We start from the raw sequence: 22,186 nt of genomic DNA on the forward strand, positions 1-22,186 counted from the left end.
AATGTTTCCGTCGAGGGTGATCAAGGAAAGCCAAATGTAGAGTTCACTCAAGATGGTGTGTTAAAAGCGGCAGAGTTGAAAATTATGAACCTACGGCCGGGAGTTAGCAAGCAGCTCGTCTGGGAGGAGGTAAGCTCAAATCATCTCGCATGCACTTTACCAGCCACAAAACTTTACCTTCCGTAAACTATTGCCAGTCGCTACGCGAGAGATACGGCTGTATCTCCGAGCGTTCACAAATAAATACGTAAAGAGATGAACGAATGATTAAGCTAAAGTGCCGAATCAAGATTAGAACCTCTCGGCGACACCCTTGCCGAATGAAACTGAATTTCATTGAGATGTCATTAATGCAACGAGACGTTTGCATAGATTTGCATGAAGTATGTACGACAGAAAGAATTTCTAGTATTTAAAATTGGATTAAACTGAAAGCACACGAATTTTCTGTTACACGCTGGAAAAAATTTTTTTCTGGCCAGCGAATTATTGTGACATAAAAAATGGGGATTGCAAAAATTAATAATTTTTTAAATTTAATATTTAAGATCTTTTTAATTAGATAAAATTTTTTTACAAGCTAATATACACATACATATATCTTACGTAGTCAAGATAAAAAAAGTTTTTCAGTAAAATACGAAGTTAAATAAAACAAAATGGAAAATAAACTCCACCAGGTGCAACGTTTAGTTAAATCAAAACTGTTGAAAAAAAAGATACTGATAGAAATGTACGCAATGGTTGAAAAGCTTTTTCTTTTTCGTTGTGTTGGTTTCAAACCGAAGAAGCGTTATCGAGTAAAAATGTACAATTTATCACCCTCGCTGCCGAAAAGGCTCAAAGGGATCGCGCTATATATAACTTCGTGATCGTCCCTTTCGTTACATTGAATTTACGGTGCTGGAGGCCGCAGAATTGCGGTAAACTTTAGCTTCCTTTTGCATTCGACGCTCGGTGACGTTCCTTTTGCAATCCACTCATCGGCGAACCGCAAAGCGCCGCTCTATTAATCGACGGAATCGGCTTCATCATAATCCGTATCCTTTATCGTTTTCACCCAGTGCGGCGCCGCGGCCGGATCATTCACGATAATAAATTAATGCGGCTGCGGAGGCTTCCATTAGATCTCCGTTGGTTAGCCCTCCCTTCGTTTCTAGCGAACGAAGGCATGACCCCGCCCGTCGGGCTGGTGCTTTCTAGAAATTGTCAGACTTGGATGGCTCATAATCGCGTTATGAAATGCTCTGCGAGATATTTCAGGACGCATCCCGTTTCCATCGTCGGCGAAGGAACGGCGGCACAATTGTCACGTACGCAGTAGTCGGGAGACTACTGCGTGGTGCTTTGTGGCAGATAAAACTAATATAGCATTCCCTAACGTGCGCAATGGAAATTCCCAACGAGGAAGATATTGTGTTAGAAAAATTTTCTTTTCCCGAAAGTTCATGATACAAGCTTTGCATAAAATACCAGATACCGGAAAATCTACATGACTTTCAAACGATTGTAAATTTTGCATGCGAAATCATATATACTTGCATCACCATCTTTAGAGAACTTTTAGTTGCCACTATTATATTTTTATTAATAATATTCGCGAAAATTATATTATTATTTGAATTGTTACCCTCGATTAATTAATTCACTAAAACATTCTGTTCTGTAAATCATTATATATATGATCGTAACATGAAATGTTTCAGATTTCTGAACGTCTTCTTTTTTTTTGCATACTTTTTCGAAATTATCGTCGTATTGTAACGTACCATTGAGCAGATATTCGTTGAAGAATTTTACTACGTTTGTAAGTTCTAACAGCGGTATCGAGTTTTGCAAGTTTGATAGGAATTTTGTCAGAAATGCCGGCAAAGTTTAACCCCGCCTTTCGACATTCCTTTCGCGACACGAATCCATCTTTGTTCAGCGAACCGTTTCATCCAGGAAATTCTTTCGTCACCTCATTAAAGTTTGAAACGCTTGCGTTGTGAGAACCACGACGTCTCGACACAGGCAAGAATTTATCATCCATCCGCTTCGGTAAATTCGCCATTTGTGGAGGATGAGTTCGCCGTCAAGATAGACTTTTTTCGTTGAATAGCTGATAAAGCTTTTATACTTTACGCCGGATATTCATAATATATTATGGCCCGTGCCGGCGCCACTTCACAGCCCCCACTCTGATAAAATATTGTTCTAATATTCCCGACTCCAGTATTAGCTCTAGGAAGTTTCGAGTCCTTTCCGTGTAACTATTGTTTGTTCTATGTATTATTATTTTATAGTCTACAAGTTCATAACATAAATAAAATATTAGAAATGTGCTTATTATTCTTTATTACTTATAATATATATTATTTACGATATTTGCAAAACTAATTTAACCGCGCGCGCGTGTTTGTGTGTATTTTATTCTATTATTACCTTATTAATTTTTTTCATAGAATGAATATAAGAATAATTATTCTTTAAAATGTCTTTTCTAGAACTTAGCTTTACCACCAGATTGAAAAACTGCATCAAGTTAGGATATATATCATGTTTATCAAAAGTGATTTTGACATTTCGTGCTTTGTTCATTAATCAATTCAACAATGATCGGCTAACTTTTCAATAGAGATTAATGATGCAAGTTTTAATGCGCGTATACTTCTATGCATCTGCGTTTTAAATAAATTTTTAAAAGCTTTTATAATAAGTATATTTGTGGAAAATTAATTTTTCATAGCTTAATAATCATTTTATTGAAAATTTATAAATTATGTAATATAATAGAAGTTAAAAATGTTATAAACTAAATTTAAGAGGTCTTATTTTATTTTCTTACAGAGTCTGATCTGAACGCGCGTGATAAACATATTATAAGCTTAATTTTTTTTACAAGAGTCTTTTTATAAAACTAAATAAAAGAGTCGGAATATCGAAAAGTTGTAATTTTAATTTAATTTACAAAATTTTTTAATCTCAAAAAGAGAACATTTATATGATACTTAATTATTATTAAATTTAAAAAATGCCTGTTATTTAAGATGTATATCTGATATACGTATATTTAAATATCATTTAAATATAAGACAGAGGCGATTATTATTTCTGTTCAAGTCTTACATTTATTGTGACGCATTTATCTGCGCTTACTTGGTGAAGCTATAATTAAAATCCTATTAATCCGAGCATCTAGCCTCGTCACGTAATGAAAGCTGCGCTAAAATTTCATTTGCTGTCCTGTAACTGGCGCGGCGGGACACGAAACTTTGTTACACTAACACGCGCTACCGCCTCGATTCTAACGATTCGCATGCGCTAGATCACGATTTTAATTATTTCTTTTAAAGACGACATCTTGGCACTTTGCCATTCCGCGAAGACTACAACCCGTCCGCAATCACGCCCATCGACATGCCCGTTTCTAATTATATATCTTCCGTTTGTATCACGTCAGTGTAAATCACCACCGGTAAATTTCCGAGTACCAAGATCTCATGTTTCTGTTTATCTCATTTTGACAGTGACATCCTTCCGTTTCACTGTGCTAGAAATAATTAATTGAAGATTCCGGACGAGCGAGCTTGATATTTCCTGTGCAAGATCGAGTTGACAAGTCGATAAGGGAGAACAGCATCATAAATGTACAGATGTACATGAAAAAGAAAACATTTTGAAACTAAAACATGAAATATTTAAATTTTAACAAGAAAGTCGTTAAAAGCAGCCGGATAATATCATGCTTTTCACAGAAAATATTAGATCTGGGATGTTAATAATATTCTTATGCTATATAACGCACATTAGCATGGCGTAAATAATGCTATTGCAAGCTGCCTCGTATCATGAGTTCATTAGAATCTCAAAGGCTTTAAAATATTTCGCATCCTTATAATGGCTGCATAACCATCAAGTTCACAACCATCCCAAAGATATTAAAATATCTTAAAGAAATTATGCTAATGTTTTTGCAAAATATTGTTGCATAATAGTTCTTCTGTGTAATTATTAGTTTAACGTAATACACAATATATGGATTCATGATACAATAAATTATTTTTTTAATACAGCCTTTTTTAAATTTAAATTTCACAATAGGAATGAAAGAGTATATTGAATTAAACTGTTATGTTATATCATAATACAATAATTTTTATGTAATATAGCCTTTTTTTTAATTTTACAATAGGAATGAAAGAGTATATTGAATTAAACTGTTATATCGCTGAAAAAATTTCTGTTTGTATGTTGATATTAAAATATATAATTTCATAACAACTTCTCTTTTTGGTTAGACATAGCATTTTTTCTATGAAAAAATTAATTTTTATGTTAATGTTTGCGATGTCTTTTCATGAATATCTTTAATTATAAACTTTTACACGGGACGTTTCTCTCATGAGAAACGGTAAATAGATTCATTTAATTTATTAGACATACAGTTGTTTGCGCTATATAACTTGAGGGACATCAGTCTTTCTCTGATAGATATTGATCTATTCTCATACATAAAAGACGCCAGGTGTTTATGACAAAATTTCCACGGCGCCGGTGATGCATCATTTTCCGGCGTGCACATGTTTCTCTGCACATTTCGCTACTAAATTGCCGGCCTTTTGCAAAATAAGCGGATTATCGGATCAAAGTCTGGCCGATGCGAGCGGTATCGCGCGTGAAACGCGCCGATCGGCTAATCACGTTAGATATATCCGCTAAATCCCAATTCCCGAAGCAAGAATCGCGCCAAACTCGCCGGAACGCAGTTTACTCCAGACCCTCTCCTGTATTCGCGCAATCGTGCGAAATTAGGTCGTCACTTAGGAAGCTGCATGGAGCTAGAATTAATTAGTATGCATGCATCAGCGGGATAACGTGCGATGCGACTCCGACAATCAACTATACACACATAAACGTACGTGCGACCAACACTTGCCACTTAGTCGATTTCAAACATGTTTCTGGTTTGTATGTTTTGCGTGTTCTCTCTTTCTCTCCCTTTCTCTTTCTTTCTTTCCCATTCCCTCTTTTCAAGTTCTTACAGAATGAAATGAATAATACGTTTAATAAAAGAAATTACTTCTTAACGTAATCATTTTTTGCTATTTAATTTATCAAAATCATTTCTCGTTATTTTTTTAAAAGCAAATTATAGCTAATTGTAACTTATTCTATTGTATGTATTCTATTGTATAAATTGTATTCAACTAATTCCGATAATTTGTATAATATATATTTGTATTTACTCAAACATATTTTAAAATATAAACATCGTCAATATTAACTGTAATCTATCTCATTTATCTTATTAATTATTAATTATCGGCGTTCTTATTCATGTTTTATTAATTTATAAAATAGTATATTTAATTAATTTATACTGTTTAAATATATGTTTTATAATGTTATAAAAAAATGTTATGATATTTAAACAATTTATTTATTAGACATTATATTAAAAATTAATATTACAAATTATGTAAGCGAAATATTTGAGAAAAAATTGCACTGAAAAAATAATCATTAAAATTAATTAGAAAATATTTTCAATGCAAATAATTAATAAAGTTTATTATCATGTTCTCTTTGTGATTTAAACGTGTAAGTTCACAGCAAACTGAAGGCAAAAAGATATTGATTGTTGGGTAAAGGCGCGAGTAATTCAATAACGCCTGGCAACCCGCAGGGATTCAGAATTCAAGGCAGATATAAACGATTCATCTTGAATTCCATGTTTGAACGGCAACTTTAACGTTGTTACTGTCTTTTCGTTCTCTTAAATAGTGTATATTATTTTTGGATATTGGCAAAATATATTTAAAAAAGTGTATATATATTTTTGTAATTTAGGTATATGTTTTCCTTCATGCCAGTTGTACAAATCACAATTCAAATTGAAAACGTTTCCATTTTAAAATATCTTTGAACACAAACAAAAGATTTTACAATTACTATAACTTAATTAAAAGTTGAAAATGTAGAAATATGATTCTTATATTAATTTTTATTATGAAAAATCAATAAATGAATAATATATCGAGAATATTTTTATTTTATATTAGAATAAAATTATATGATAGAACATGAAAATGTTTATTGAATAATTTGCTTGGTAATAAGTTATTCAACATGTAACTTGATCGATAAAATTATTTTCATTATATGTATATACGACACGTATGGATTTCGAGAAACAAATGATGCAATTAATTAACGTAGACAAATGCAATTAGTTTTGAATATATAGGTAAATAAACGAAATATTGCATAACATAAACATATTTAATAATTGTATGTGATGTCAATTGATTAAATTCACATATTAAAATTGGTGTCTAGTTAATTAGGATGTACAATAGTCAACAGGGTGAACACGTACGAATATTGATGATCCTTTAAATAGCACGTCAAAATCAACAGCAACGTTAGCAAAACGTTGACGATCAATCCTCGCCATTCGCGATGACTATTTCCGACCTTCGGTGATACCTTTCGCGACATGGTCACGTTATTCCCAAAACGATTAGATTTTTTACAGCGTGAAAGCCATATAACAGGATAGTCTGCGATATAACCCAACGATTTTGCGCCAAAGTGGTCCTTTATTTTTGCACTGCAGCCATATCGATTTTTTCCGCTGCGCCCTATATTCTTCCAAACAAAAACGGATTCCGGGGATCCTCCGCAATCCAGAGGATTACGTTGCGAAATCCTTAGTGCGAAATCAGGCAAGATAACAAAAGATGACCAAGAAAGGAAAATCAATTAAGACGATATAGAATGGTGTGTTTGAAGAAAGAAGGACCATTTACTGAATACCTTATTGAAATATCTGAAATAATTGAATACATTTTTCGACATATTGCACACGGTAAAACGAACGTAATAAAAATAAGAATGTACGTTGATGGAAATTATATAAATTATCAAATGTAGCAGATGGCAACGTGATGGAAATGAAAAAAAAAAACAATTTTTCGGGATAGCAGAACCATTTCGATGCAAAGATGATCATCATAAATACATAAATATATTACGAGAACATTTTTTATTTATAAGGAAAGTTTGTTTACAGATTGTAATACGTTTAAGAATAGCAAAAGTTATAATGACGCAACACGTAATTATGCAAAGAACGTGAATGCGTCATATTTGTTCACTCCAGTGACTCTTCTAATAACTCTTTCACGTTATTAACTTACACTTTAACGAGAGTATTCCGTGAAACTTCTGTCTATAGTCTGTATATAGCTTTCTTGTCACGATGCTGTTGTTGTCGAGAACGAAAGACGGGATGAGCCACCTTCTGCAAACAGCGCGCACAACAGGCGGTAATCGGGCGCTCGTCGTCTCTAAATTGTTATAGCTGTAAGCACGGGACGAGTAATTAGTCAATTATCGGAAACAGCGAAACTGTGTGAGCCTGCCTCCGGAATTAACCGTCGACGTTATAACGTCACGGTCACTTGGAGCTTTTCAATATCAGCTGATGTACATGATGACGCACGCGTATATCCTAAGACACATGCGGCGCGTACAGCGTTGCGAAACTAATTAGTGAAATTGCTCGAATAGCAGCCACTCAATGCTTCTGTCTACCCGTCGACGGTGTTAATTGCCTGTGGAACAGAGAATTGGAAAATTGGAGAAGTAGGACCGAATTCGTCCATTTGCCCTTGCGGGAATTGTTCGTGCGACACTCGGCAATTGGCATTAGGTCTACAAGCATTTTGAGTCTGCGATATATTAATTTGTATGTAACTACATCCCAGTATTTAATTTTCATAAATGCAAACAGAACATATTTCTAAATAATTCATGTGTCATTGAATTCATATATTTCCCTCAGATTAAAAGATATATTGAATTTGTATATTTGCCGCGCATAATTATTCTTAGCAAATAACTTTGCTTTAAATTATTTTCATTTATTAAATATTATTCAAGTATATTTTAAATGCATTTATGTTAACATCATAATAATAATTTATAAATTTTTATTTGTTCAATTCAATTACAACAACTTCTATTTTTGTACGATATAAAATTTGTAATTAGGGGCCATCCCTATATTACGTAAGCGTGATTGAGGGAGAGGGGACCAGTTGAATTCTGACAAATTATTACATGGGGGAAGGAGAGAGATCGTACCTATTGTTACGTAAGATTTATCATATCTGCTGCTGTCATGAAAAATGACAAGCAATATTAACTTTACATCGAGTATATGGGAAAATTTTACGTAATTAGAGGGGAGGGAATTCAGAAATTCTGACATTTGCTTACATGGGGGAGGGAGGGGAGCGGAATCAAAAATGGTCAAAAATATGCTTACGTAATATATAAACGGCCCCTTATACGATGTGAAATTTGTATATAATAATCGATTAAGAAAATTGCTAAGTTATTATATAATTGGATTATACATGTATAACATGTTAAATTTACGAACAACATGATTCAACACAGCGCGGAAGTAGTCTCGTAAGAAAAACGGCAGAAAACTGCAACACGTATATTATGGTGCTTTATCATTTTATTTGACCAAAAATCCAGCCTCGGCAATTTAAAGTGCGATAACTCGTTGAATTTCCGGCGGAAACATAGCACTGCGAGCGCGCACGTGCCGCGTATGCGTTTTCTCTTGCCACGTCTCCAGAGTTACGTTCTTTTCCATTCGCATTCCCAATTGCGATGCCCCCGAGGGCACCCGTGGCCCCTGAACGAGCTTAAAAATTGTCCGTCCCTTCGAGGAAGATGTTTTCAAGCGGAAATTTAAATCGGAAGTTTTACAGATTACAGGAACCGTAGCGGACTTAACGGGATGGTTGGAATCATGCCAAATACTGTGGGATGTATCGTCGCAAACGGCTCCAGTAAAATGCAGACAATGTATTGCCGTAATCCCCATCTCCCTCCCCTCATGACCTAACCGAGCTTATCGAAGGGACAGCTATTGCGGGAACTTTACGTTGCGGTCGAAATCCTGGCGGGCCAATTAACCTTTTCCGGGACCACCAGTATTTTCTTAGCACAACGAATTCTTCGTGAGTTTTTGCGCGTCACGCACGGTTGAATTTTTAAACGTATTCCGCGGGAATCTAGGAAAGGAAGGAAAAATGACGATCGCAAGTCACGTTAGAAGCATGCTCTCTGATAATAGATTGAAAAATTATGAGCCATTACGCTAAGTGCACATCGATGTTTCTTTGCTCAATTCTCTTCGTTTCTCAAAATTTCATATCGATACATTTCAAATAAAATGTAAAATTTAAAAATTTAGATATGTAATTCTTTTCTATAAAATAGAATTACTTTCATAAATCTGTTATGCGTAATAGAAAGCACTTTTGCTTCAACAAATTTTTAATTTTGACTTGATAATTATTTATATTGTCTCATTGTTTATTTTTCTAAACCGATGAAAATTAGACATGATATGTTGTTCATATTCGATACTTCGTGTAAGTGGGATTATATTTCAAACTAATAATTTGCATTTGTTCATATATATAGTAATGAAAGTATAAGTACAGAATTGACACTTAGAGTTGCGTTAACATACAAAAAGCAATATTTAAGATGCTTGAATAACTGTCACGTGTATCTTAATATGTCATGTGCAATGTCTTATGACTATGTAACTAGTCTGATTATTGTGGAAATTTCGGGTTCCGTCGCGGCGGCAACAAACTATGTAGTTATGTAACAAGATGTAACTGCTAACGTGTCACGAACTAGACAGGCGGCGGAACTTATAATTAGGGAACGACGTACCAGCGAGAACACGATAATTAGGAGATACCGTAAGATTTTACAGTACATCACGTTGATTCCACGTCAAAAGAGCATTTGCAATTGCCGTGACGAGGAGGAACACGACGGAGAATATCAACGTCAAAGAACGCGCGTTACGGCGTATCACGTGATGATGGCACAGTTAACTCGATATAATCTCGACTCGTGTAATGAACTTGTAATCTGTTCATTAATTCACGGCATGTTAATGTAGTCATTAATTCATCACCGGCGTTTTGTAGCCAGCGCCATTGCACGTAACGTTTTCGCAAGATATTTCTCAGCGAAAGTTTAATTTCCGCGAGTCTTCCTCGCGGTTTACTGACCCGCGATTATATCCGCGATTTAAATTAAGCTGAGTAACGAGCAAAAGAGGAAACACGTATTATTTATCCTGTTGTTAATTGTTACCGCGGGTTGAAATGAAGATACAATTTCGGTGATTGCAGACCTTGGGTACCTGAAAAAGCAATGAAAATAATATGGCAGTCGGTGGAAAGGCTTTATCTATATTTGTGATCCATTTATATTTACATCTCAGAAATAAATTTAACCTATTAGAATCATTAAAATTATTATCTTAATTATAAATTAGTTATGTATTGAATTATTATAAGATTTTTATGTATTGAGTAAAAACTTCAGATTAAATGTAGTATATATATATATATATAGGTACATATAATATAGATATATCTAATATTCTCTTTAACAGATTTTACAAAGGTATTTATACCGTTTACATCACATCCTAAAATTTATGATTATCCTTCGTTAACCTCTCAAAACGCGATCTTGTTTACCGAACATCTCGTTTGACGTTGTTTTCGTTAATCTCTCTCTGATCCCGCGTAAACGATGTTAGCACATAAATACGTACGCGTCTATCGTAATTCCGACATAAACGAAGGATTTTCCATAACGGAACACACAGAACACGGCGACTGCGTTATACGTATTAATTCACAGGTCAATGGGTAAGCAAATGAAATGAAAGCAATTCAAATGCCGAAACGTAACACCCCCCCCTCCCCCGGATCCCGAGCTTTTAATTACGAATGCATAAATCTTTCGGATTATCCGCCGGCCTTCCCACAGAGAGAACGTACGGATTTTGATTGAAAGGTCGCGTGATTCTGATTCTTTCGTTTCTTCGCACGGCGACGGTCACAAAAAGTGTACGATCATACTGCCGTACACGGGCGTGTATATGAATTTTCATGGCGACATGGCATGCTCGGTGCAACTACTCCCCGGTGCAGTATCGGTTTCTAATATGTAGATGTCTCGCGCGCATCGATCGCCTGCGAGAAAGCTTTACATATTCAGAAGTTGAGCAACGCTCGTATCGGGGCGATGCAATTTCGTTTTATTGGCCCCCTCGCGCACCTGGAAAGTTGCTGTGTATTGTACAAGAAGTCATTTACTTTCTTCGCTGTAGTGCATGCGACTGCCAAATAAATTTTGGCGGGCCGACAATAGGGACAATAGGCTGTCGACAACGGGCGCGCGATGCATGCAACGAAATAACGGAAATGTACAGAGCGAACGGTTAGGTTGACGATGTAAATAAACTGTCCTAGTTTGATGCCTTCTTGTTCACATCGCCGTAAAATTACCTCTTTGAATGGAACGTTTTGGAATGTGTGGAATAAATCAATTCGCGTTCGAATGCACTCGATTAAACGCATCTCACGAGAGTCAATGAATAGTCGATGAAGTGCGATAGAAATAGATACAGCCTGCTTGAAGTTTCAAATTGAATATATAATTATTTTTGAGAAAATAACGTTAAAGCATTATAAATATATAGCGTAAAAAGTTTATGGAACGCAGAAAACAATAGATTCGTAGATATTTTATATAAAATTATGCGCATAGTATTTACATGTGTGTAGTAATTTGCTTTTTCTTAAAATAATGGTAAAAAATAAAATTTTTCATGTCTTTAGAAATTGTCTACAATTAACTGCGCTCATGTAGAAAAAATATACATTACAATTCATTATTCTTGTAATATTACGCCATAATTCCACTTCCATCGATTTTTTTATGATTACTTATGCAGAATAATTTTCAACTCATCTGTTCTGAATATTTTAAATAAATCGATTTTTAATAATACATAATGAGAGAATAGAAATTGATATTGCTTTGAAAAGACCATGAATTAACAGATAATTTTCACGAGCTTTTCTAATTTTCTTTTCTCATCATGATACAAAAGCATCTTTTGTGATAAAATCGAAGATTCATCTTTAGTCATCAAAAATCAGTACCGTTGATTTATTAAAGAAATATTTTACTCTATCAGATACGAAATATAACATGCGAAATTTTTTTTTAAATATTTAGGAAATATTATAATTATGTAATATTGTTAATTTAAGTGTTTTATTACTAAACTTTGTTTTAAATAATGAACAAATTTTTAAATAAATAACATTTTAAGAAAATTACATAATACTTTTAAAAATGTTATATTTTGAAAATTATTTGCGCGGTATATTAAAAGAAACAAAATATCAAAAATTCTCAATTTTTTAAATAGCAGAATCAATAGAATTCAGAGAGAATTTAATATCAATAAAATAGATCTCTCTCACAAATTTTTATGTATATTTTTATGTATATTTTTATGTATATTTTTATGTATATTTTGCTTTCGTTATAAATATCAAAAATTGCACCGATACGATTACTAAAAATTGATAGATTTTACTTTTTGATGAAGCTTTTACGAATGCAATGCGAGGGATGCAGAAAAGCGGGCGCGTAAGTGCACTTTTCAACGCCACCCACGTGTCTTTTCGACGCGGCAGTCACGTATTTTCACCTACATGACCTGGGTCGGTCGTAAGTTTCAACGTACAGAAAAGGGATGGCGCATGTGCATATGGTTTTAATTACTGAAGTAAATTGCATCCGCGTCATTTTCATATTTCGGTAATCCATCCGTTATCAACTTGTGCTGAGGACAAAACTATCCAGATAGCACACAGAGCTCAAAAGAATTCATTAGTATATTCAGTTTTATGTCATCAATTCTGAGTTCATTTTTTGAGGTCCAAAAAGAATCCCTTTTAGAAAAAGAATTCTTTTTGCATCTGAAAATGAACTCAGAATTGGTAACATATAACTGAGTTCTTTTTTCGCTCTCTGTGCTATCCGGGTAGCTTTTAATATCGCAGGAAGGAACGCGGAATTGGCGCGTGAAATTTGTAAATTATGGGATACATTAATATGGATTTTTGTATTTTTTAAATAAATTGTTAATTACTTTCAAATAGCTATGTATAATATCCGTGCATTTATCAACATTTAATACTAATTATATTTCTTCTTGACGTTATCAAAGAATCTTTTTCAGAATGTAATTAAGTTACTACTCTTTTCACCTACCCTTTCACGATAGTAAGCAAAGTGACTAAAGTTCCTGCCAAGCCGATCATTATCAATACTAAATTTTCTGAGGCGATAACGCCAGCAATGATGGATGTATTATAAAATTTTCATCGACGTTGACTAATGGCGCTCCATTACCGAATACAATTTTGTCTGAATAGAGGGTAAATTGCGTGCCCGATAGTGAGAAACGATACGCGTGGGAAGCAAACAAGTTGAAGTGCACGACAAATATATGTATATTGGTGCACAAAACTAAACCTTCTTTCGAGTATCAGATTCGTCACGGAGCGATTCAGAGAAGTGCAGGAAGAACTTCGTAATTTTATTTCCGTTTTACGTTATATTTTCATCTTTTCGACACTTTCTAAAAACAATTTTTCACGCAATCAAGTATAAGACGCCGGCGATATGAAATTCAAAGCAATATAAAACTGAAGTTGCATCGTAAAGCATTCTACGCACATAAATTAAAGTATGGGATATTATATTAAGGAATTAAAAAGTCGATTATGTCTTGAGAGGAGATACCTTTTAAATGATTTAAGTGGGTCGCGTAGCATTTAAAAATTTTATTAGTGTTTTTAAAAGGAAGTCGGAGAATATTTTCTTCAAATCTTCTTACAGTCATAAATAGAGAAAAAAGAGAAAAACGACATTCAAGTAATTACAAAGATAAGAAAAGTCATGTTAGAATCCTTCTGAAAGTTTCAAATTCGGCGCACTGATTAATTAATGTTAAGTAATGGTTCTCAGATTATTGCCATTTATTTTTATATATATTATTTATGAGAATTTAAGAAAGGGAACATTTTAATTACTAAATAAGCTTTAATAAACAAATTATACTCTAATGTTTAGAAATGATTAAAGTTGCTACTACATTGATCACATTTGCTTTCGTCTGCTTGTCGGCAGATCGGTGTCTGGAAGTCTTGGGAAAAAGAGGGTCTGGACATTAAGGACATCGTATGGCCGGGCAATACCCATACTCCTCCGCAAGGCGTGCCGGAGAAGTTTTACCTCAAAATAACCTTTCTGGAGGAGCCGCCCTACATCAATCTTGCACCGCCCGATCCTGTGACCGGAAAATGCCTGGTGGATCGCGGTGTTCATTGTCGAGTGGCCAAAGATTCCGATATGGTTGGGTAAGTTTGAGAAAGTGGATTCTTTTGTCGAAGAGATGTATTCGCCGATGCCTTACATTAATATTTAAACATTTCTAAATCTTGAATAAATAAATAATTATTAATACATTATTTCTTTTAAAATTTTTCATATCGGACTATTTCTATTATTTGTTACTGTTATATGATTATTTTTTAATTACACAACTAATGCTTCTCCGAGAAAATCACACTTTATATTATATAATTTGTATTTATAATAAAATATCTAAATAATCCGTATGTATTAAGAACATCTTTTTTTATCTTAGTTTGCAAAATGATTAATAATATTTAAAAGATACAATTATTAAAATATGTTTTGTATTGCTAAGATTATTTAAATCAGTAAGAAAATTAAACATCGCGATGACAAACGTATCTAATCACAAGGGAATTGATTACTGGGAAATAGTGTCTGACTAGAAATGCACTATTACTACTTCAATGCGCGCTTTATGTACATTCTATGAAACTCATAAGGCTGTGTTTTAATTAATGATTTTTAAAGAGATGATAATACATAACAATGAACTATACAAGAACAGTGTTGCGTAAATTTTTACTTTATATAATTAATTTATTTCATCTCTAATTTAAAATTGGAACTTATTGGATAGTAAGCGAGACAAGAGTAACATGTATAATAATAAACGTATAACAATGATTTAAATGTGTACTTTATTATTACTGCGAAATAGCGACGCAGGATCATGCAAGTGCACGAAAGTTCGTGACACTTCGGAGAAATCTACTAATTACGACGAACTCTGCGCGATGCTTTTAACCGAAGACCGAATATTAAGCCCGAACATCACGGCACACGGTACACTTATTTCATTTACAAGAGAGTCCCAGTAAAGTACATGTGTCGCTTCTGCACCAAGTTGGAAGAAGCCTTGTGCACATCCAATTCAAAATTAAAGGGCCAGCCTTTGAAAGCATTGGACAGGCGTGACTAGACTAATATACTCGCGCTTCAAGACGGGGAATCGACATTTATAGTACCACGTAATAATGACGTTTATCATGCGGTAAATGAATCCAGTGAATAGCACTTTGCCACTGCGCCTTTGGTGAATCTTTCGAGTTTGCGTTTAGCCTCACGGAGAACGGAAACACCCGCGACGTTTATGCGGACATAATGAAGCGTTTACAGGGCCGAGGAAGAAGGGGAAGGGGTATATGAAAAAAAAAACAATCGTTACGACAGTGACTTTGATAGTCGAACGCAAGGTGCTATTTTTAACGGGTCGTTTATGTCGACCTTCGCGTTGAGCGCGAGCTGCATTGTTAAAATTTATCGGGCGTGTTCTCGAACGTCGTTATCCAATTTCGAGTATCATCGATATCGTTTGGGGTTACAGCCTCTAGCAGACGTTCTCTGCATATAACAGTATTTATTTGCGCGAAACCGGGTCACACGTAATATACGTTAAAAACTCTTTCCCGCCTGCATTTTCTATATAGTATATATGGTGCATGCGACAGCTGTTGCAGCGCTCGTTTTCAGTGTAAACTCGAGAGTCGGCGAAAAAATCTATTTCTGTGTAAAAACAATACAGCACTTCGTTGAAAATAGTGCACGAGGCAAAGTGGCTCTCTACATTTCTCTATACTCTTTTTCCCTTTTTTTTTTAGCAAGAAATTGTTGAACAATTTGTTATATTTATGCGCCATTAGCTATGAATGAAACGAGAATTATGCTGAAAATCGGTACCGCGAATACGATTCCTGTATTTTTAAACGCAGTACAATTGTAAAAAAGTTTTTCAGCTCGAATGTTATGCGATAATTTATAATCAAAAATTTATTGTTTATGTATTTTTTAATTCCTTCATTTGTGTGTTTTTTTTATGCTTCAGAATTCGTTTCCGAAATATTTAATTTGTATCACTAGATGGTAAATTTTTTTTTGTTATTCAACCATTGTGCCAGTGAAGTCCCCAGATACGAAATTAAATTACGAGTTGACGTGACGTACAAAAATGGAAAAAAGGAGACAATGATTTAACGTGTATTTGTACACGTCAGATCCAAAAGTCCGATTCGAATCGCACTTTGAAAATAGCCCGCCGACAAGTTTCCCAAAGGCATTCGCGAGAATAACAGCGTGGAAGTAATTGAAACTCTTCTCTTTCTCGTTCGTAGGGAAACGGAACTCGTGCGAAGAAACGTTAGGAAATTACGGTGGAAGAGGAAACAAAGTAGATACAAATTGATTTTCTGCTTCGATTATCAGAATAGTTGTCCTGTCTAAGAACAAATTTGAAAAGACATACGCAAATTGATAATTATGTGCAAAACTGTAATGATTTGTCACGATTTGAATAGTATTAATATTTTTTGCTTTAATTTCACGAACATCTTAGATTTTAATCAATTTCAAAAAATTTTCTTGCAAACTTTGCTTATTAATATTCATAATTTTACACTACTGTTTAATAACATTTTTTTTTTTTTAATTCTATAAGGCCCAATTTAAGCTTTTTTTCTCTGTATATAAAAAAGAAATCAAAATCCACTTTTTTCAAAACTTAAATATGTTACAAAAATATTTTAATTATTATTGAAAATAGCTAATCTTAAATTAGTTAGATACACAGCTACATTATATCGACATAGATCGCGCTATCACTTCCACAAACAATGAAGGAGAATTAGCACTTAACACAGTTCCTCTCAGCAAGAGAATTTCGGGAGAGGTAATTGAAAATTCCGCAGCAAATCCTAATACCTACACAACTACTTGGAAAATGTCGATGTCGAAGAACGTTGTCCTCTTCTTTTGAGATAAATTATATGAACAAAAATATAATTATGTTTGCTAAAAATGGAAATTTTGAGAAGTTGAATCTAATGTAATAATTGGATAGTAGCTAATTTGCTGGACGCAATAAACAGGAGATTTTAACAAATATTCATCGAGAGATGTAATTTTGCAATGTAATATCAAGATTTCAATTAAATTATATATTTAAATTATTTAGATATGATTTTTTTTATTATAATAACTGATACGTAGATTTTATTCATGATTCAAAAAAATGTAACGAGACATACGGAATGCGAAGCATATTTATTTTACAAAATAAAATGTTTTTCATTTTATTAAATTAAGTTAATAAATTCTGTGTAGCGAAATGTATTTGGCTACAGATGCACGAGGAATGAATACTTAAATAACTAGAGCGTTGAAAAAGATTAAACCATTAGTAGGAACTTGCGCATTGTATTATCTTTTTTTTATGTACAGCGCGAAGCAACTGACTACTGCCAATAAAAAATAAAAATTACACTCCATCAGTTGCTTGGAGGCAGGGGGGGGAAGGGGGTAACGTAGCGAATTACCTAATTGCTAATTGTGTGCAGCCTGGGAGAGCAGCGCGTTGCTCTCGCTTAACGAATTGATATTAGCGTCGTAAGAAACTTGCGGAGGTATCGCACGGTGCGGAATAATTGGCAATAAATTACGGCGAACGTAACGTTCACACCGATGATGTACCGTCCGCACGAACACCAATTTGTCCGCGTTACATTTTTAATTTTTCTTCAGCCCAGAGATCACATTCTCGGCCAATTAAACGAGTACTATACGAACGAGATGGTAAATGTTACCTCGCCGCGGTTATTTTTAACCGAGAAAAATGTGTCCGCTCGAAATTTCAATGGATTTCGTCGGTACGTTTTATTGTGATAAGGTAAAATCTTCTCCGCCCGCGTGTCCGCACATACGTATCCACGTACGTTTAAAAAAAATTTAATTACGTTACCTTCCTATTTTTTGACCAATTACGAAAATTAAGACGAAATTCAATTAGTTTTTATCACTGCCACAATTTTTCACGTCTCGTAATAATTCTCGTCGTTGCACTCTCTGCTCTCTGGCAGGCTATCGTAGCCACATAATAGACCTCACATGCTAAATACTCCGTTACGTACTTATAATCTCCGGCAAGACCGCGAGCGGAGAACATATCTCTCTCTGTATTAATATGCAAATCACTTAGATGTCCTCCACGAGGGAAGTGGCTGAGACACCTACAAACGGTAAAGGCCGAGCCCTTATCTCGAGTTGGGTATACGGAATATAAACGCGGAACGAGTTCTTGCGGAACGCAGGCTCTTCTTGCGGCTTGGAATGCAGCCGAGGCGGAAGCGGAAGGAATTACATTAAGCGTGTTCTCGTGCGAAACTAGATTAACCCCCGAGATGTCCGACTTGATTTCAACGTTTGTTACGCAAATCGTAAACGCATTCGTTCCGTAAATGTGGGCATGATCTCAAAGGAATTTTAGCTGTGGTGAAAAATAGAACGCACATTTGTACAATTTCCTTTTGTTATATCTGCACGCAGAGAAAGGATTAGCGAATGCAGCTAAAATATAGCCGTGACAGCTAATGTGTGTCTTTAAAATAGAGACAGCTAATATCGTTATTGCCAAAGTTAAATTTATTAGTTGTTAAAATTTAGGCGCTACAGCAAAGAAAATTTGCTGCTAAAATTAAATGACGTTTAGCTAATTCTGTTGAAAAATATTTAGCAAAACTTTTATACATTTTTCAGCAAAATCATTCTTTCCATGTGCCACTTTCTTAGCTACTCCTGTTAAAGTACGCTTTTATTTTAGGTAATAAAATTATATCTCACAACAAATATATTTTATCTTTATAGCTAACTTTTAACAATGACAGCAAAGTTTGAACTAGCTACTGATAGCTGGTAATGCTAAGTCATTTTTTTTGCATGTGCATGTTAAATCTTTATCTTGATGTTCATGCTCACGTATCAGTATAACATTTTTTGTAATAATTTTTAATAACGTTCATTTCTATGAATAAAATCTCGATGTCAAAGATCTGTTTACCTAAAACTTCAACGTATAACAGAGTATTGAATAATCGCTTAGACTGAACTCGGAAGCATTGTAACTAACTAATGATGATGAATTATGATGGACAGCGTCCATTTTGCTTGAGAGACAATGTTAACGATGTAACTAATGCAGCTTTATTGATAGAATGTATGTGCGCATGAACTGCATCGCGAAACAATGCTGAAGTTCGATATGTAATAATCCTGTAAATGATATTAGATTTTTGGTATAATTAAATATAGCGTCACAGCTATTTGCGATCTATGCACACGCATATTCTGTCGCATTACTCCAAAATTATTCGTATCCTTAGATGTAGACCCGTATACGCGGGTATATCGAATATCTCGTTAGTTCGTAACCGAGGCTTCCTTAATTCGACCAGTGATGTATCCCGATAATTCAGAGACGCGGGTCGATAATGATAAACATACCTGTGGCATGAGACGAAGGCAGTAATCCGAAACAGCTCCGGATACCCTTGACAATTTGTGTCTCATGCTAAAATCTGCGAAACGAGAAGGGCACGTGTGAAAACATGATTTGAAAATCGGAAGCCCGCGTAAAGACTCGGATGCGACGAGAACGTTGTGTCGATAGGAAAAAGACCGTTCTTCATACAGAACTCTCGTGTTATATACTTCTTGGAGGTAAAGAATCTCTCTTTGTAGCACGACCGTCTTTTGTAGTTCGACCTTTTACTTTCGTGGACGACGAAAGAATCTACTTAAGTAGTAACATGCTTGACGGACCACCAAGTAATTCAATGAGACTGTTAATGTAAATCTACTGAAAAGATAGATGTTCAAAAAAGAGTTAATTATCCTTTTTTCAGAAATAATTAAATTTTTATAAAAAAACATTGAATTTTTAAAAATTTATATTTTAAATTCAATATAAACATTTATGTTATCAATCGTTATTGCTATTGCTATTAAAAAAGTATATAAATGCAAATATACTTAAAATATATATCTCTTATTAAATAAATACAGTATAAATTTTTTATTTTATCAGAAAACTAAATAAAAAGGATAAAATTGATTTATTTTTTCTTTTAATTATTTTTATTGATTTAAACTATCAAATATAACAATCGACTCAAAAAATAATCCAAATACGACGAGCAAATGAGTGATAAGTGAGAACATTATGAAACATGTTTTGCTGAAAGCAAAAATGGATCTCGATCAAAAGGTTAATCGTGGGAACATACGTATCACGGTAATACTGGCTACTTAATCTTCCGGAAACGATTTATTTGTCAAGTGTCAAGCGGTCACAATACGTTGCGCTAAGAGCCGCCGTTCATTTTTCATGTTTCTGATATGCGGCAGATCTGCGATAACCGGCTGTCCGCCGTAACAAATCACTGTCGTTGGGTCGATCCACAATGCGGATTTAAAGTGCATTTTTGTGAAATTCGCGGCCGTGGCATTGCACCGAATATATCGACGTATTCAAGGCAATGGTGGAGTCAATTCTTCGCACGGGGAGAGAGAATTTACGAAAGGAAATTTATATCAATTACAGCCAATAGGGAATTGGCACATTCCCCCGCGTGCGCCTCTGGGAATATCAAAACGTCAGACGTCGTTCGGCTACACTGGCTAAAATTACGCAGGTAAAATTCGCGATTAATGTCATTTTATATAATGCACACGTGCCAGTTTTACTCTACATAAACCGCTCGAAAGTAGTAGTCGCACGTTACTGTCAGACAAATGTGTGTCCGTGACTTTGAGTGCACTCCATTATTGCCGACTGGCAGGAAGAGTCTTGTACGTCACTCGTCGTGTAAGTCGAGGGTACGCATTTATTTTCGCAGTTGGATAATTTAGTTTTTTTGCATAATTGGCTCTTATAAAATCGATTATATTTTTTTACAATCGTGATAATGTATATAGAAGAAATATTGTGAATTTTAAAGGTAAAACGACGGTATGAAAAACGGACTAAAAATTTGTTGACGCAATTATTTTCGGAAGCATCCCGAGAAAATATTTTTCCTGCTCACGCGATCTTTCGCGATTCGGTATAAATGAATAAATTTTATCGCAAAATATGATGAATTGTTTCCTATAAAATCATTATTTATTAAGAGATTTAAAAAACATTTTAAAAAAGATATGTTATAAGTTTTTATTTAATATGTAATAAAATTCTGAGAGATGCGAAACAATCCCTTTTATATATTATATTTTTAATTCTAATAAAATTGCATACAAAAAAAATAAAATTATTCTTATACCAGTTTTAAAATAAATCCAATTTAATTTGAAATAATTGGGATATATTTAAGAGGAAATCGATGAAGAAAAGTAAAAATAATTAAAGTTTTATATCAAATTTAACATATCTGAATTATCCAGCTAATTTGCTTAATTTACGATAAATTAAATTATTATCGGAAATTTTATGCAAATTTATATTATTTAATGTAGAATTTCGCGTGTCGCAAATTTACTTGTTGTAGCAATGAATGTACAGGAGATGTCCTAATGTTTAATCTCGAGGACGTTATCAGGCTAACAGCGGCAGCTCGTATATATGAAATTTCAAGTTACCATAATATTACATAACTTCCAAGAATCTTACTTCAGAGAAGGAAGCTCATTTCCGTCCCCTGGAGGCGTATAGCTTCATTTTGATGAAAAGATATAAGTTGCATCTATATGTGTAGCATGCGAATTATAACATCTTCGTAAGTTACTGGTCGCATATGTGTGTTAGAATAGATACGTTAACGTCACTGTTCGACATCAAAACAATAAGAAAGTTTGTTACGAACAGGTTTATCGATCCAGGTATTAGGAGCTCAGAAATAGTTCGTGACAGCAGAACCGCCATTGTTTCGGCATACATAATTTTGAATACTTTCATTTGAACAATCTGTGCACTACGTCTAATTTGAAATTCTAAACGTAAAGGCGAATCAGTTGAATATCTCAAAAAATA

The 22,186-nt window shown here is 34.2% G+C and overlaps 1 protein-coding gene across 1 annotated transcript in view; it reads left to right on the plus strand.

Moving 5' to 3' along the window:
- The window catches only part of LOC105455872 (glutamate receptor ionotropic, NMDA 2B-like), a 61,504-nt gene that overhangs the window by 25,165 nt on the left and 14,153 nt on the right, over positions 1–22,186 (plus strand). Inside the window, 2 exon segments of the mRNA XM_011699551.1 lie at positions 1–129; positions 14,104–14,333. The exon segment at positions 1–129 is cut by the window's left edge and continues 9 nt beyond it. Of these exon segments, the coding sequence (XP_011697853.1) occupies positions 1–129; positions 14,104–14,333 (359 nt within the window).

Source organism: Wasmannia auropunctata, unplaced genomic scaffold, assembly GCF_000956235.1.
Source record: "Wasmannia auropunctata unplaced genomic scaffold, wasmannia.A_1.0 LD336106.1, whole genome shotgun sequence".
Taxonomy (NCBI): Eukaryota; Metazoa; Arthropoda; class Insecta; order Hymenoptera; family Formicidae; genus Wasmannia; species Wasmannia auropunctata.